The 18,041-nt window shown below is 37.0% G+C and overlaps 1 protein-coding gene and 1 pseudogene across 1 annotated transcript; both read left to right on the top strand.

The window, feature by feature from the left end:
• The first annotated feature begins 430 nt into the window (after positions 1-430).
• On the top strand, positions 431-12,833 carry LOC136277406 (histamine H2 receptor-like; annotated as a pseudogene).
• LOC136277328 (trace amine-associated receptor 9-like) lies at positions 7,586-8,530 on the top strand. Its single transcript, XM_066159344.1, has one exon. The coding sequence runs from the start codon at positions 7,586-7,588 to the stop codon at positions 8,528-8,530; it is 945 nt and encodes a 314-aa protein (XP_066015441.1).
• Positions 12,834-18,041: the final 5,208 nt, after the last annotated feature.

The following is an 18,041-nucleotide window of genomic DNA, read 5'->3' as shown; positions in this document are numbered from 1 at the left end:
CATACCGTTCCGGGCCAATTCCTATCTACTTTTTAATCTACATGGACGTTTATCAAAAAAATAACAAACTAACAGAGGTCTTCATCCTTGAAAGTTTCATCAGCACTTATTTCAAACGCGTTCTTAAATGACATTTATCAGCCAGATTGACACCTTTTATGGGGTTGATTTACGCGAGGCATACCCTCCAAAATTTCAAGGAAGGTGTATATGTATATATATGTAATAGTTTCGACAGACAGTTCGTTTAACCAATCAATTTAAAACGAGTAGGATGTATTGAGGGAGTTTTAAGTGTTGATGATATAAAGAATTATAAGATTTAACTGTTTCTTAGCTAGGTGGTTGCTGTGAAGAAGTGTTATCCCGTGTTGCCAGCAGTTCCAAAAAACCGTAGCGAAAAGAAGAAAACCGTTTTAAGAACTGCACAATGATTGCAACGACAAATTCTATAGAGAGTGGAACAAAGATGGAAGCATATGAAGTATTGCCATGTTCCCCTTCCTCGTTAGTTGGGTTACAACAACAATCGATTTATTTCTCAGCAATAAACATTTTCTTCTCCATCACAGCATTTCTTGGAAATTTTCTAATCCTTGTTGCCCTTAACTAGGAAAATTACCTTCATCCACCATCCAAACTCTTGTATTGTTGTCTGGCAACAACTGATCTGCTGGTTGGTCTTGTTGCCCAGCCTCTCTATGCCACATATTGGATGTCCTTGTTTCACGAACACTGGAGTCTTTGTTCATACGCTGGGGACGCAGTCTTCATGTCAGGCTATGCATTATGTTCAGTGTCTTTGTTGACGTTGACGGCCATAACCGTGGACCGACTTCTCGCTCTGTTGTTGGGAATAAGATACAGACAAATAGTAACTTCAAAGCGCACATGCGTCATTACAGCTGCTTTTTGGATTTTATCCGTCGCCGCTGTTACATTGGATCATTATTCGAATTCTCTAATAGCCATTTGGTATGCTATCATAGGTATATTGACATGCTCAATGATCTCAATCGCTTCGTACATAAAGATATTTCGCACTATTAGACATCATCAGGCTCAAGTACAAGATTATGTTCAACAACAGCCGGAGTCGTCAGACTTGTATTAATCAGGCGTAATTTGAAGGGAAAGAGAAAAGAAGACAGAATGAAACAAATCCGATTTTTCCGCATCTTTGGTGCTTACCTATTTAAGCTAATAAATACCAAATAAAAACAGAGTACCATTGTTTCGTTTTCTAACCCCGTCGGGAAAAAGACAAATTGAAAAGCAGAATTATATCACCCAGATATCGAGAGGTGCTATCTGTTTGACTTTCCCCAGATATACTGTATGGCAGGGCCTTTGGAAACTCCCTGCTTGTTTTCATGTCAATTGCTAACGCTGTCTTCTGCTTATTCCATTTTTTTAAAATTGATCTAGTGAACCATGTAATAACTACGCACTATTGTGAACTAAACTTCTCTTGATTAAAAGCACACGATCTAGGAGAATTGAACGGAATGAACTCGTTTTTTTAGAAGGGAATATGTTTCAGCCTTGAAAGAGAAAAAGTAAATAGCGAATGGCAGATATTGTAGAAGTTAGGAAAGTTAGTAAAGATGAAAATTGGATGGACGGTGTGTTGCTTCATATTTATCACCTATTGCCTTTCCTTCAGGTCCTTGTCAGAAGCGAAAGGAAGAGAAAATAGCCTGTAGATGTTTTTCAATAACAAGACATCAAAGAGATATACCCTAAACATGAATAATTTAGCCAAATGATAAACAGTCTAGTTGCCCATGTCGAGTTGGAACATGAAATTGTGAAATGGGCTAGCTTAATTATGAATAGCTTAGTACCAATTTGCAGTATAGTACACACACGGTGTAGCGTTGCGTGAAATGGCTCAGGGTAATGCTGAGTAGCACAGTTTACGCACAAACGGTGTAGCGTTGCGTGAAATAGCTCAGCGTAATGTTGATTGGTACAGCGTACACACAAACGGTGTAGCGTTGCTTGAAATGGCTCAGCGTAATGTCGATCGGTACAGCGTACACACAAATGGTGTAGCGTTGCGTGAAATGGCTCAGCGTAATGTCGATCGGTACAGCGTACACACAAATAGTGTAGCGTTGCGTGAAACGACTCAGCGTAATGTCGATCGGTACAGCGTACACACAAATGGTGTAGCGTTGCGTGACCCATGTCACGCAAGGCTACACTGTTTGTGTGTACGCTGTACCATTCGACATTTCGCTGAGCCATTTCACGCAACGCTACACCACTTCTGTGTACGCTATACCATTCTAAATTACGCTCAGCAAATTGACGCAATGCTATACCGTTTGTGCTTACGCTGTGCTACTCGACATTACCCTGAGCCATTTCACGCAACGGTACGCCGTTTAAACGGTTAAGAATATATGAAAGTCATATATTTGAACTGCAGTTAAGAACATATGATAGTCATATATTTGAACTGCGGACAAAGACGTGATTTTATCAACATAATCCTTTGTTTTATCATCTAAACTTAATCCCCTGTCGTTATTGAAGCTGGCAAAGAAATATTTATTTTTTGGTGAATATTTTTGTCCGACATACTTTTCCCATGTCGAAAAGTAGCATCAAAACAAAGACAGTTTTAACAATGGCCGATATGACACAATCTACTGAGCTTCAAGCTTTTAAAAGACCAAAGGATGGTTATAAAGTTACTGTAAAAATTTCTTTGTGTATTTTTGTTGCTCTATCTTGAAACGAACTCAAAGTCCGGTAAAATTTACTTGATAGCGACTATCAAATGCACATGGTGCGCCTACTTGTCGCCACCGTCAATTGGAATAAATCACTACAATTAATAAAAAAGTATAACGTAACACTCTTACCTTGTTTATTTATGATTTTATTAGCTGTTTCGATGATCACGTTAATTATGCTCTATCACATTCTAGCCAGATTTGAGTTCCAGTTTATATATCTTCTCTAACTTACTATATCAGTTGCGTGACAAGCGTGACATAGAAATTCAAAGATGAGTCAACCTCCGAAATACCAAGAGATGGGTTTTTTCCCTCTCGGCATGACATCTAGAAAAACCTTTCAGAAATTACTGCATTCAGAAAACTAAAATGTCCAGATCCATCGATGATTCCTTTACCGGCTGAAGTCCAAGTATGGTTACAGTAGTCAATTTGATTGACAAGCTACATACTGATTTAGCTAACTGATCTGTTTTATAAGCGTCTCATCTTACATGCTAACATGGAGATTTGCTATTTAGTTAAATCGTTCGCTGGTGGAACTTGTGGATTTAGTTATCGAGAAGACCAAGTCGTTCCCTTGCGTGATTGTTAAAAGACATTTCAAGTCACTTGCGGAGTTGCAAGTTTTCAGATCCAGAAAATGAAGTGGATCTTGTTTTGCCGCGTGCCGGCATCTCCGAGACGCCATATATAATGCTATTGAAGGGAGAGGGGAGAGGGGCATATTGGCGTGCGTATTCGACGAGTTTAATCTACGATGTAAGGAGACATGAAGTCCAATAATCGACGGAACGTGTTTGCTCATAATGAATCTCTCTGGTTGTTATCATTATATATCGATGATTTTACAAATTGCCCCACTCACAGATCAAATCTCGGTGTTGGGTGGAATCGTGGTTCAAATAGCAGATGTAGCGTGTCAAAAGAAATGTCCGGCCATGGTAAAGGTAGGGTAATTCGATTCCAAAAGCTGATAGGGGAATTGGCAAGCGTGTATCAAAGATTGTACTCAAGATGTCTGGAAAATTCGTACAATATGGCTTCGGTAAGTAGGCCACTTACCACCTTGAGGAGAAATTACACGGTCAATAGGCTACCAAAAATTCAGACAGAGGCGGAATTTTCTGAACTAATGTCTGAACACTTTGTTGGCTTTCCGCTGTCTGGGGGAACGCGTAATTATGCACACGGTGGTAAAGGGCCCTTCCGCACTAGCAACTAGACGCTGAAAAAACATGTTTCTCTTCGCCAAAATCACATCAGAATTTGTCCTTGCTAAATGTCAAGTGTGCTGCACGTATTAACACCCCCTGGGGACCCTTTACATAAGAGGGCGGGGATGCACGCCTGGAATTTCAAAAACGACCGCTGTAAAGTTATAAAAGGTGCCTAAGTCTTATCCGTGTGGGAGTGGCAACAATTAGCCTGTAGAAACAAGTGTTTATATCATTTTCTGTCTTTCTAAATGCTTCCCTCGCTCCTACAGAGGATTCATACAAATATAAGAGCCGTGCCGCGTTTACATTGTACAGGTAGAAAAGGTCGTCCAGAATGAGTGTTTCGTTCTACAATGAAAACCCCAATAAACTCACTCAGAAATGACTCATTTCGGATAAATTTTACGCTGGTTATTATGTGGCAACCGGTATGAACTCGTTCTTGTACAAAATTCATTCGGATATCATGTAAAAGGCCCCTAAAAGTTTTTATTCTCAGAGCATCACGCAAAAAATTTCAGCAGCGTTGAAGCAACAACCCACTTTTAACTGCTTCGCTGCCGCTGAAACAACGATTAGTGAAGAAAGCACATATTTTAACATTTTCAATTCAACGTAAACAAAAATCTTTATAAATGGTAAATTTCACTTGTATCGGTATCAATTATTGCGCGTACTACTAGCTTATGATATAAATGAGGGAGGGGAAAACACAACGCAAAACCTGAGCTCCTGTCAAAAAGTAATACCCAGGCGTAATATAATAATCGAAACGGCTTATAAAATCATAAATAAACAAGGTAAGAGTGTTATGTTAGACTTTTTTGTTAATTGTAGTGATTTATTCCAATTGACGGTGGCGACAAGTAGGCACACCATGTACATTTCATGGTCGCTATCAAGTAAATTTTGCCAGACTTTGAGTTCATCTCAAGATAGAACAACACAAATACACAAAGAAATTTTTACAGTAACCTTTTAACCATCCTTTGGTCTTTTAAAAGCTTGAAGCTCAGTAGATTGTGTCATATCGGTCATTGTTAAAACTGTCTTTGTTTTGATGCTACTTTTCGCCATAGGAAAAGTATGTCGGTCAAAAATATTCACCAAAAAATAAATATTTCTTTGCCAGCTTCAATAACGACAGGGGATTACGTTTAGATGATAAAACAAAATTTTCTGTTCACAGAAATACCGAAGGTCTAGTACATTCGTTTAGAGGTCACACAACTCGTGTAATATTCACGGTGAAAATTTGCATATTTGAGCGGTCGAACGAAAAAAGTCATTTCTCGAAAACTAAAATATATTTTCCCAAAAATCTACACCACAATTATTAGAACACATTGGGCTAGAAAATATGAAAGTAGGAGAGAAAACGAATCTTGGGAGACTTGTCAAAATATTTCAAATTTGTTCGATGAATGCTGAAATCCTCTCTTAATAATTTATTAAACATTACGATATTTTGACATTTTATTAGGCATATTCGCTTTCCAGTATTAAAGGCTGTCATGAATTAAAATTTTCGATCCATTTTGGCAATTCGTAACCTTGCTGCTCTTTTTCATGTCAAATACTAAGGCTATCTTCTGATTATTTCATGTTTTAAAATTGATGTAGTGAACCACGTAATAACTACGCGCGATTGTGCACTGAACTGCTCCTGATTATAAGTGCACGATTTATAAGAATTGAACGAAATTAACTCTTTTAGATGGGAATATATCCCAGCCATTTTGGAGAATCATATGAGTTCCAATGCGGAACTAAGAGGGGGGGGGGGAGGGAGATGGGGGGGGGTGGTCAGCCGTCGCTGACAGAATACAACGGGGTGACTGAAAATAGAGGTTCTATTGTTTATGTAGTCTTAAAAACGCCGGAAATTGACCGTTGCGGTTTCTAAGATAGGTTTCCTTCGAGGATACATCGTTTGTCCGAAAGAAACTTTGAAGGGCAAGAAAAAATAAGATAAAAGCGACACATGTTAAACATATTAAAAGGAAAATTCGAAACGAGTGGGCGGTACACACCACGTTATATCGCAGAAGAAAAAAAAAACGTAAGTTTAATATGGATATTTTATCGTGTTATTATATGTTTGCAAAAGAAGCGAGACCTTTAGTTAAATGATTTTAGTTCAAACTTGCAATTAAAATTTCTTTATAAATAATTGTGACTGCAATGAAAGGTCCTTATTTGCCGATCACTAAAAAGCCCAAAGTAATAAGAAAGTAATAATTTCTTGAATATTCCAATATTTTAACAATTTAATAGGCATGTATTCCATCCAGTATTTTACTTCAATGTATGAATCAAACTTCCGATGCATTTTGGAAATTCATAACCATATATCGATCAATTTTGGCTTTTCAGCGTTTGCTTGAGAAACTTTAGATTTAAACAAACGAAGACAATGTAAGAAAAGAATTTAAGATCACAACCAGCTGCCGTTCGAATGAGACAGAGAAATTAAAGAGGATGGAATAATGAAGAAATATTGAGATGGCCTTCCAAGGGTGTGATAGTTTAGTCAAGTAACATTTTGCACCTGTCATGGTTCCTGTTATAAATTCTGATCAGATGCGACAAGAAGAGAAAATAACTGCGGGATATTTTCAAATAACGAAACGAAACGTCAAACATTTTTTTTTTCAAATTTCTTGATATCTACGGCCAAACATTAATTTTAAGCTGTCAGTTAATTGTGTTCAGAATAATAACTGTTTTTAATTTATTTTAAGAATGTTTTTCGCGTGGCATGAACATTTTGCTGGAGTTTTATTTTTGCGGATGGAGACAATTCGTGCTATGCAGGGAAAAAAATCATCTCAGTCTCTATATGACTGACAGTTTCATCAGCCTGAGGGTGGATATTCAACTGAAAGGACAGAAAGGAAGGAGGGAAGGAGATTAATTATTTACATTTTTTATTATCTCTTTTTTTTCTTTTTGCTTTTCAATATTCCAACTTCTGTATAGAATGTAAAAAGCAGGTAGGCGATTAGTCGATGGGTGTTCCGATTAAGTCGGAAAACAAAGAATGTGCTCTGGATACTTGCAATTGATTCACTTCTGTAGATTATCATTTGGCTGAAGATAACAGACTTTCGCAATATTTTATTGAACCCGATTTTTCAGCGGGAATGTAATTTTGCAGATCGACAATTATCCTCAAAATCAATGTAGGTATACCGTTCCGGAGCAATTTCTATTTGTTTATCTACAGAGAGGTTTTTTCTTTTAATATTAAACTAACGGTTGTCTTTAACCTTAAAATTTTTATCAGCTCTTATTTAAAATGCGTTTTTGAGTAAAATTTATCGACCAGATTGACACCAAACGGGTTTGGGGGTTTAATTGATGTCAGGCACACCCTCTAAATTTCAAGAAAGGTGTATACGTATTGTTATCTAATTGTCTGGACTGACCGTTCGTTCAACCAATTTAAAACAAGTAGGATGTATTGAGGAAGTTTTCAGCGTGGATGATATAAAGAAAATAAGATTTAACTGTTTCATGTCCAGGTGGTTGCTGTGAAGAAGTATTATGCCGTTTTCTCAGTAATTCCAAAAACCGTACCCAAAGGAGGAAAACCGTTCTAAGAGCTGCACTATGATTTCGACGACAAACTCAACAGAGGGTGGAACACAGACTGAAGCATATCAAGTATTGCTATGCTCTCCCTCCTTGATGGCTGGGTTACAACAAAAACAATCGATTGCTTTCTCAGCAGTTAACATTTTCCTCTCCATCACAGCATTTCTTGGGAATTCCTTCATCCTTGTTGCCCTTAGCAAGGTAACTTCCCTTCATCCACCATCCAAACTCTTGTATCGTTGTTTGGCAACAGCTGATCTGTTGGTTGGTCTTATAAGCCAGCCTCTCGCTGCAACTTATTGGATGTCCTTGGTTTACGAAGAATGGAGTCTTTGTCGATACGCAAACGACGCAGCCTTCATATCAAGCCACGCGTTTTGTGGGGTGTCTTTGTGGACGTTGACGGCCATAAGCGTGGATAGACTTCTCGCTCTGTTGTCGGGAATAAGATACAGACAAACAGTAACTTTAAAGCGCACATGTATCATTACAGCTACTTTTTGGATTTTATCCGTAGCCGCTGGATCATTTTACATTTCACATAATCGAATAGTTATTTGGTATACTATTATTTTTATACCGTCATGCTCGGTGATCTCAATCGCCTCGTACACAAAGATTTTTCGCACTCTTAGAAATCATCAGGCTCAAGTACAAGATCATGTTCAGCCGAGCCAAACAACTGCTCTGAACATGGCAAGATACAGGAAGGCAGCAAACAGTGCACTGTGGGTGCAGTTAGCATTAGCTGTTTGTTATGTACCAAAATTTATAACGCTGTTTATGAACAATTATAGAAAAACATATTCTTCACATGTAGTCGTCATCGATGGAATTACATGTATTATATTATATTCCAACTCCACTTTGAACCCGTTTCTTTACTGCTGGAGAGTCAGAGAAGTGAGAAAAGCAGTAAAGCAGACAATCCGACGAGCATTTTGCTTTCCACGGAGTTAGATATAATTTCACGGGATTGTCAAACTTGTATTAATCAGGCGTAGTTTGAGGGGACAGAGAAAAAAAGATAGAATGAAACAAACATAATTTTTCAGCATCTGCTGTGTTCTAGATGCCTTAACGTTTGCCTATTTATGCTGATAAATATTAAATAAAAACGCCGTACCATTGTTCAGAAATCTAACCCCGTCGGCTTAAAGATAAATTGAAAAGGGCAGAACTAACATAACCCAGATGCCGAGAGGTGCTATCTGTTTGACTTTCCTCCGACATACTATATGGCAGGGCCTCTGTGAACTCGCTTCTTTTTTTCATATCAAATGCTAATGCTATCTCCTGATTATTTCGTGTTTTAAATTGATGTAGTAAACCATATAATAATATGCGCTATTGTGGAATGAACTGCTCCTGATTATAAGCGCACGATTTATAAGAATTGAACGAAATTAATTCTTTTAGATGAGAATATGTCTCAGCCTTGAGAGAGAAAGGGTACATAGCGAATGCGAGATATTGTAGAAGTTAGGAAAGTTTATAAAGATGGGAATTTAAATCGACGGTTTGTTGGTTTAGTTACTTTACATTTATTACCTGTTGCAATTCCTTCAGGTTCTTGTCAGAAGCGAAAGGAAGAGAAACAAGCTTGTAGATGTTTTTCAATAACGAGATATCAATGAGATATTGTCTGAAATTACTAGGAATCTAAGTCCACCAAATAAGTTTGAATAAATTGATGTGTTCGGAGATTTTAACGGTTGTGACTTTTATCTCAGAGGTATTTCCGTGTAATATGCAAAGATTACGGTGGGAGTTTTTCTTGTGCAATTGGGAATCATTAATGCTTTGCAGAAACATATGTCTTTCCGATTCCAGATGCGTAAAATTCTAAAATTTATTTTAAGAACTAAGAGAATCTGAGGAAGATTTTGGAGAATCATATGGCTTCCAATGCGGAACTAAGAAGGGGAAGGGGGGGGGGTGGTCAGTTAGTTTAGTTTTGCACCTTTCATGGTTCCTTTGTAAATTCTGATCAAATGCGACAAGTGGAGGAAATGATTAAGGATGTTTTTAAATAACAAAACAAAACTTTATTTTTAAAAATTTCTTGACATCTACGTCCATAGATTAATTTTCAATTGTCAGTTAAATGCGATAACTATCGAGTACTTTAAATTCAAGAAGCAAAGAAAAGAGTTTAAGATCACAATTAGCTGCCGTTGGAATAAGACTGAGAGAAATTATGGAGGATGGAATATTGAATAAACATTGAAATGGCTATTTAAGAGTTTGATGGTTTAATTAAGTAGCAGTTTTCACCTGTTATGGTTCCTTTTATAAATTCTTATTAGATGCGACAAGAAGAGAAAATAACTAAGGGATGTTTTCAAATAACGAAACGAAACGTTAATTTGAAATTCAAATTTCTTGATATCTACGGCCATAGATTAACTTTTCAGTTGTCAGTTAAATGTTTTCGGAATTATAACTGTTTTCAATTTGTGTGGCATGAACATTTTGTGAGAGATTTATATTTGCGGATGGAGACAATTTGTGCTTTGTGGGAAAAATATTTAGTACGTCTCTACGTGACGGACAGTTTCGTCATTGAAACATCAGGCTGAGGGCGAATGTACTACCGAAGGGTCAGAAAGGTAGGAAATAGATAATTTCATTTTTTATTTTTTCCTTCTTCCGTCTTCGCCATAGTTTTATAAAGAGTAGGTAAACAACTGGTAGGCGATTGGTCGATAGATTTTTCGAGTGTGTCCGAGGACAAAGAATGTACCCTAGATACTTGCAATTCATTCACTTTCGTAGCTTATAATTTGGCAAAAGATAACAGACTTTCGCAATTTTTTATTGAATGCGATTTTTCAGCGGGAACGTCGTTTGCGGATCGACAAATATCCTGAAAATTAATTCAGGTATACCGTTCCGGGCCAATTCCTATTTTAGTATCTACAGAGAGGTTTATCAAAAAATAACAAACTAACAGATGTCTTCATCCTTTAAAGTTTTATAAGCTCTTATTTAAAATGCATTCTTGAATAAAATTTATCAGCCCGAGAGACACCTTTTAGGGGGTTTAATTCCGTTAGAGGGTTCCCTCAACCAATTTAAAACGAGTAGGATGCACTGAGGAAGATTTTAGAGTTGATGACATAAAGAAAATTAAAAACGAAGACAATGCAAGAGAATAATTTAAGATCACAACCAGCGACCGTTCGAATGAGACTGAGAGAAATTAGGGAAGATGGTTCTTTTTATAAATTCTGATCAGTTGCGACAGCAAGAGAAAATAATTGCGGGATATTTTCAAATAACGAAACGAAACGTCAAACATTTTCCTCAAATTTCTTGATATCAAAGGTCCTAGATTAATTTTAGTTGTCAGTTAAACGTGGTCGGAATGATGATTGTTTCTGAATTTATTTCAAGACTGTTTTTCGTGTGGCGTGAACATTTCGTGGGAGTTTTTATTTTTGCGGATGGAGAAAGTCTATGCTTTGTACGAAAAAGATTAGGTCCGTCTCTACATGACTACTAGTTTCATCAGTGAAACATCAGCCGGAGGGGGGATGCTCTACTGGCAGGACAGAAAGGAATGAAGGAAGGAAATAATTTGAGTTTTATTATTCCCGTTTGCCATCTTCTCTATAGTTTAACAAAGAGGAAGTAAAAAGCCGGTGGGCGATTTGTCGATAGATGCTCCGAGTAAGTCCTAAAACAAAGAATGTGCTGTGGATACTTGCAATTGATTCCCTTTTGTAGTTTCTAATTTGGCTGAAAATAACAAACTTTCGCAGTGTTTTATTCAACGCGATTTTTGAGCGGGGAACGTAATTTTGCGGATCGGCAAATATCCTCGAAATCAATTTAGATTTACCGTTCCGGGGCATTTTTTATATATTCATCTACGGAAAAGTTTGTATGTTTTGTTTTGTTTTATTATTATTATTATTTTTTTTTTTTTAATTTTTTTTTTTTAATGTGGAACTAACGGTTGTCCTTAACCTTAAAATTTTTACCAGCTCTTATTTAAAATGCGTTCTTGCATGAAATCTATCGACCAGATGGACACCATATGGGGTTGGGAGGTTGATTGATGCAAGGCACATCCTCCAAACTTCAAGAAAGGTCTATATGTATTGTTAATTAATTGTCTGGACTGCCAGTTCGTTCAACCAATTTAATATAAGTTGGATGCATTGAGGAGGTTTTTAGCGTGGATGATATAGAGAAAAATAAGATTTCACTGTTTCTTGGCTAGGTGGTTGCTGTGAAGAAGTATTATCCCGTGTTGCCAGCAGTTCCAAAGAACCGTAGCGAAAGGAAGAAAACCGTTCTAAGAGCTGCACCATGATTGCAACGACAAACTCAACAGAGGGTGGAACACAGACGGAAACCTATGAAGTATCGCGATGCTCCTCCTTCTTGTTAGTTGGGTTACCACAACAATCGATTTGTTTCTCAGTAGTTACTATTTTCCTCTCCATCACAGCATTTCTTGGGAATTTTCTAATCCTTGTTGCCTTCAACAAGGAATCTTCCCTTCGTCCACCGTCCAAACTCTTGTACCGTTGTCTGGCAACAACTGATCTATTGGTTGGTCTTATTAGCCAGCCTCTCGCTGCTACTTTCTAGATGTCCGTGGTTCACAAACACTGGAGTCTTTGTCGACACGCAAGGGACGCAGCCTTCATATCAACCTATGCATTATGTGGAGTGTCTTACGTTGACGGCCAAAAGCGTGGACAGACTTCTCGCTCTGTTGTTGGGAATAAGATACAGACAAATAGCAACTTTAAAGCGCACATACATCATTACAGCTACGTTTTGGATCTTATCCGTCGCCGCTGGATCAATTTCCATTTCACACTCTCGAATAATCCGTTGGTATAGTATTATAGTTATAGCGTTATGCTCAGTGATCTCAATTGCCTCGTACACAAAGATATTTCGCACTCTAAGACATCATCAGGCTCAAGTACAAGATCATGTTCAACAACAGCCGAGCCAAACAACTGCTCTGAACATGGAAAGATACAGGAAGGCAGTAAGCAGTGCACTGTGGGTGCAGTTAGCATTGGCTGTTTGTTATCTACCAAAATTTATAATACTGGTTGTTATCAATGATAGAAAAACTTATTCTTCTCGTTTAGTCGTTATTGAAATAATTACATCCATTTTAGTATATTTTAACTCCACTTTGAACCCGTTCCTTTACTGCTGGAGAATCAGAGAAGTGAGACAAGCAGTAAAGCAGACAATCCAACAAGCACTTTGCTTTCCATCGACTTAGATATATTTTCTTGGAGTTATCAGACCTGTATAGATCAGGCGTAATTTGAAGGGAAAGAAAAAAGAAGATAGAATCGTACAAACATGACTTTTCAGCATCTTTGGTGTTTGCCTATTTAAGCTAACAGATATCAAATCAAAACACAGTACCATTATATAGAATTCTAACCGCGTTGGCAAAAAGACAAATTGAAAGGCAGAATAAATATCAGTCAGAGGTGTGTATAATACAGTTCTTCCTCATCAGCTGGCTCACAACTTTCCATGCTTAACTTAAATTGCCGCCGAAGTCTTAACCAGTTTTTTAATAGTAAAACCCCAAAGTAAAAAATCGCGGAGAAAATTTTTTTTCGAGAGAGAGATTTCTTTGCTGACGTAATGAGCGTGCACAATAGGAATGTAAAGCACGCTTACGCAACTGAATTTGATTAGACAAATTCACTAGCTATGTTATAATCTAAAAAGCTAATTCGAAACGGATTGTCGATAGTCATTGCACGCAAAAATAAGAGAAATACGGAATATGTAGGACATTTTCTCGTGTTATTACATGTTTGCAAAAGGAGCGACACCTTTAGTAAAGCTTAAGCCGAGTAACTTTAATTTTTAAACGAGATTACAATGTAGGTGAAGAATTAAGGATCATAACCGGCTGCCGTTCGAATGAAACTGAGAGAAATTAGGGAGGATGAAGTAATGAAAAACATTGAAACGGCTTTCTAATGGCGTGTTAGTTAAGTTAAGAAATATTGTGCATTTGTCATGGTTCCTTTCATAAATTCTGCTCAGATGCAAGAAGAAGAGAAAACAACTGAGAGATGTCTTCAAAAAGGGAAACGAAACGTTAAAGATTTTTTTTTTTTTAATTTCGTGACATCTACGGCCATAGATTAATTTTAAGAGCGTGTCCACGAGAGCACCAGGGAGTCGTGCTACATGCCACCTCACCGATTTCAATGAAACTTTGCCAGTTTAAAGGGTCTACCCCAAAACTCTAAAGACAAACTGGTTTCTGTTTTGGTTTTTTTCCTGGGGGAGAAAGACCACCCCCCGGTTTCTCTGGGTTTTCACCAAGGAAATCGATAAAATTAAAAATAGAAAAATAGGTAAAATGTATGAAGCTCTCACTGTGATGGTATTTAACCAGTTACTCTTAGGGTTTGCACACAATTTTTTACATCATAGTTAATGTCTGCCGTGAGTATCAGTCAATTTGATTTACGACTTGTCAATCAACAGAGGCAAATAAACGACCATGTTTTTAGACTTTGCGATTCATCCAAAACAAAGAATGCGCTCTGGATACTCGCAATTGTTTCACTTTTGTAGTTTCTCATTGAACTGAAGATAACAGACTTTCGCAATATTTTATTGAAAGCGATTTTTCAGTGGTAATGTCATTTTGCAGATCGACAAATATCCTCAAAATCAATTTACGTATACTGTTTGGGGCCATTCCTATTTTTCTTTTCTTTTTTTTCAGCTATAAAGAGGTTTTTTCAAAAACAACATATATTAACAGATCCTTGAAATTTTTTTTCAGCTCTTATTTAAAGTGCGTTCATGAATGAAATTTATCAGCCAGTGGGACACCTTTTAAGGGGTTTATTGATGCAAATCATACCCTGAAATTCCAAGATAGATGTATGTGTATAAATATCCAATTGCCTCGACGGACAGTTCGTTCAACCAATTTAGGACGAGTAGGATGCATTGAAGAAGTTTTTAGAGCTGATAATATAAAGAATTATAGAATTTTATTATTTCATGGCTAGGTGGTTGCTGCGAAGAAGTATTCGTCCGTGTTGCCAGCAGTTCCAAAAATCCATAGCGAAAGGAGGAAAACCGTTTTAAGAGCTGCACCATGATTGCAACGACAAACTTAACAGAGGGTGGAACACAGACGGAAGCACATGAATTATTGCCATGTTCCCCTACCTGGGTAGTTGGGATTCAACAACAATTCATTTCTTTCTCAGCAGTTAACATTTTCCTCTCCATCACAGCATTTCTTGGGAATTTTCTAATCCTTGCTGCCCTTAACAAGGAATCTTACCTTCATCCACCGTCCAAACTCTTGTATCGTTGTCTGGCAACAACTGATCTTTTGGTTGGTCTTGTTACTCAGCCTCTCGCTGCTACTTATTGGATGTCAAGCTATGCATTATGTGGGGTGTCTTTGTTGACATTGACGGCCTTAAGCATGGACACACTTCTCGCTCTGTTGTTAGGAATAAGATACAGACAAATAGTAACTTTAAAGCGCACGTGTATAATTACAGCTACTTTTTGGATTTTTTCCGTCGCCGCTGCCTCATTTTCCTTTTTGCATACTCGAATAAGCTTTTGGTATGGTATTGTAGTCAACTTTCATGCTCAGTAATCTCAATCGTTTCGTACACAAACATATTTCGCACTCTCAGGCATCATCAGGCTCAAATACAAGATCATGTTCAACAACAGTCGAGCCAAACAACTGCACTAAACATGGCAAGATACAGGAAGGAAGTGAGCCGTTTGTTATGTACCAAAAGTTATAGTGTTGCTTGTGCTCACTTATAGAAAAACTTATTCTTCACATGTAGTCGTTATCGATGCAATAACAACAATTTTAACATATTTTAAATCCACTTTGAACCCGTTTCTTTTCTGCTGGAAAGTCAAAGAAGTAAGACAAGCAGTAAAGCAGACAATCCGACGAGCACTTTGCTTTCCATAAACTTAGATATATTTTCTAGGAATCGTTAATCAGGCGTAATTTGAAGGGAAAGAGAAAAGAACATCCAATGAAACAAACACGACTTACAGCATCTGCTGTGGTTTAGATGCTTTGGTATTTGCCTAATTATACTAATAAATATCAGATAAAAACACAGTACCATTGTTTGGCAATCTCACCCGTCAGCAAAAAAGAAAAATTGAAAGAGAGAAATAACATAACCCAGATGCCGAGAGGCGCTTTCTGTTTGGCAAGGCCTCTGCGAACTCGCTGCTTGTTTTCTCGCTAAATCCTAAACCTGTCTTCTGCTCATTCTATGTTTTTAAATTTGATCGATTTCATCGCTGAAAAAAATTTAAAAAATTTTTTGAGCACCACCGTATTTTTGTCTTGGATGCCTTTTAAAATCTGCGCCAGTGACAAGTTCCTCTCAACTACAATCTCACTCGTCAGCAAAAAAGAAAAATTGAAAGAGAGAATTAACATAACCCAGATGCCGAAAGGCGCTTTCTGTTTGGCAAGGCCTCTGCGAACTAGCTGCTTGTTTTCTCGCCAAATCCTAAAACTATCTTCTGCTCATTCTATGTTTTTAAATTTGATCTAATAAGCCATATAATAGCAACGCACTATTGTAGACTAAACTACTCCCGATTATAAGCGCACGATTTATGAGAATTGAACGAAACGAACTGTTATAGATGGAAATATGTTTCAGCTTTGAAAGAGAGAAGGTAAATAGTGAATGGGAGATGTTTTTGAAGTTAGGAAAGTTAATAAAGATAAAAATTGGATGAACGGTGTGTTGGTTTAATTGCTTTATATTCTTCACCTTTAGTGTAGTTCCTTCGCGTCCTTGTCAGACGCAAAAGGAAGAGAAAATAACTTGTAGATGTTTTTCAACAACGTAAGATCAATGAGATATGTTTAAAACTGCTAGGAATCTTAGTCCACCAAATATTTTTGAATAATTTTATCTGTTTAGAGATTTTAACGGTTGTGATTTTTATCTAAGAAGTATTTCTGTGTAATATGCAAAGATTGCGGTGGAAGTTTTTGTCATGCAATTGGAGATCATTTATGCTTTGCGGGAACAAATGTTTCTCCGATTCCAGATGCGTGAAATTCTAAAATTTATTCTAAGAACTAAGAGAATCAAGTAGAATCCGAGGAAGATAGATTTTGGGGGATCGTATGGTTTCCAATGCGGAACGGAGAGGGTCAGTCGTCGCTAACAGAGTACAACGGGGAGACTAAAGAATAAGGAGTCTACTGTATATTAGTTGGGAAATTGATCGTCGCAGTTTCTAACAATAGATGGCTTTCTTTTGACGATAGATCGTTTGTCCGAAAGAAACTTTGAAGGGTAAGAAAAAAAATAGATAGAATTGACACATATTAACTATATTAAAAGAAAAATTCGAAACGAATGGTCGGTACACACCATATTATTTTGCAGGAGGAAAAGAAATACGGAATTTAATTATAGGATATTTTCTCTTGTTATTATATGTAGTATATTATGTTACATTATATGTATATTAAAAGAAGCGAGACCTTAAGTCAAATATTTCTCATTTAAATTTCGAATGAAACTTTCATGTTTGATAATTCTGACTGCAATAAATGGTCGCTATTTTCCGATCACTTGAGAGACCAAAACAATTTTTTTCTGAGTGACGCAAAAACTAAAAAATGCATATTTAAAATAATAATAATAATAATAATAATAATAATAATAGTTACAATTTCTTGACTAATCCAATATTTTGACATTTTAATTGGCATGTAAATTGATCCATATATGGATCAGTTTTGGCTTCTCAGCTTTCACGATCGAGTAACCTTAAATTTAAAAACCGAGGAGGATGTAAGAGAAGGATTTAAGATCACAACCAGCTGCTGTTCGAATGAAACTGAGAGAAATTAAGGAGGATTGAATAATGAATAAATATTGAAATGGTTTTCTAAGGTTGTGATGGTTTAGTTAAGTAACATTTTGCACCTGTTATGGTTCCTTCTATAAATTTTGATCAGATGGGAAAAGAAGAGAAAATAATTGGGGGATGTTTTCAAACAACGAAACGAAAGGTTAAACATTTTTTTTTCAAATTTCTTGACATCTGCGGCCATCGATTTTCAGTTGTCAGTTAGATGTGCTCGGAATTATGACTATTTTCAATTTATTTCAAGATTGTTTCCGTGTGACATAAACAATTTGTGAGAGTTTAATTTTTGCGGATTGAGACAATTTGCGCCTGTAGGAAAAAGAATCATGTTCTTCTCTGTATGACTGACAGTTTCATCAGTGAAACATCAACCTGAGGGCGGATGCTCTACTGGAAGGACAGAGAGGAAGGAAGGAAGGAATGAAGGAAGGAAGGAAGGAAATATTTTGAATTTTTATTATTTCCTTTTTCCATTATCTCTATAGTTCTACACAGAAGAGGTACAGAGCTGATAGGCAATTAGTTGATAGATGTGTCGAGTAAG

This window comes from Pocillopora verrucosa, chromosome 12, assembly GCF_036669915.1.
Source record: "Pocillopora verrucosa isolate sample1 chromosome 12, ASM3666991v2, whole genome shotgun sequence".
In the NCBI taxonomy this organism is placed as follows: domain Eukaryota; kingdom Metazoa; phylum Cnidaria; class Anthozoa; order Scleractinia; family Pocilloporidae; genus Pocillopora; species Pocillopora verrucosa.
Note: the sequence above shows the minus strand (reverse complement) of the source record. Positions and strands in the feature narration are given on the sequence as shown.

What these genes read in the sequence shown, in the direction of transcription:
- LOC136277328 (XM_066159344.1), top strand. Translation starts at nt 7,586, where the DNA reads ATGATTTCGACGACAAACTCAACAGAGGGTGGAACACAGACTGAAGCA.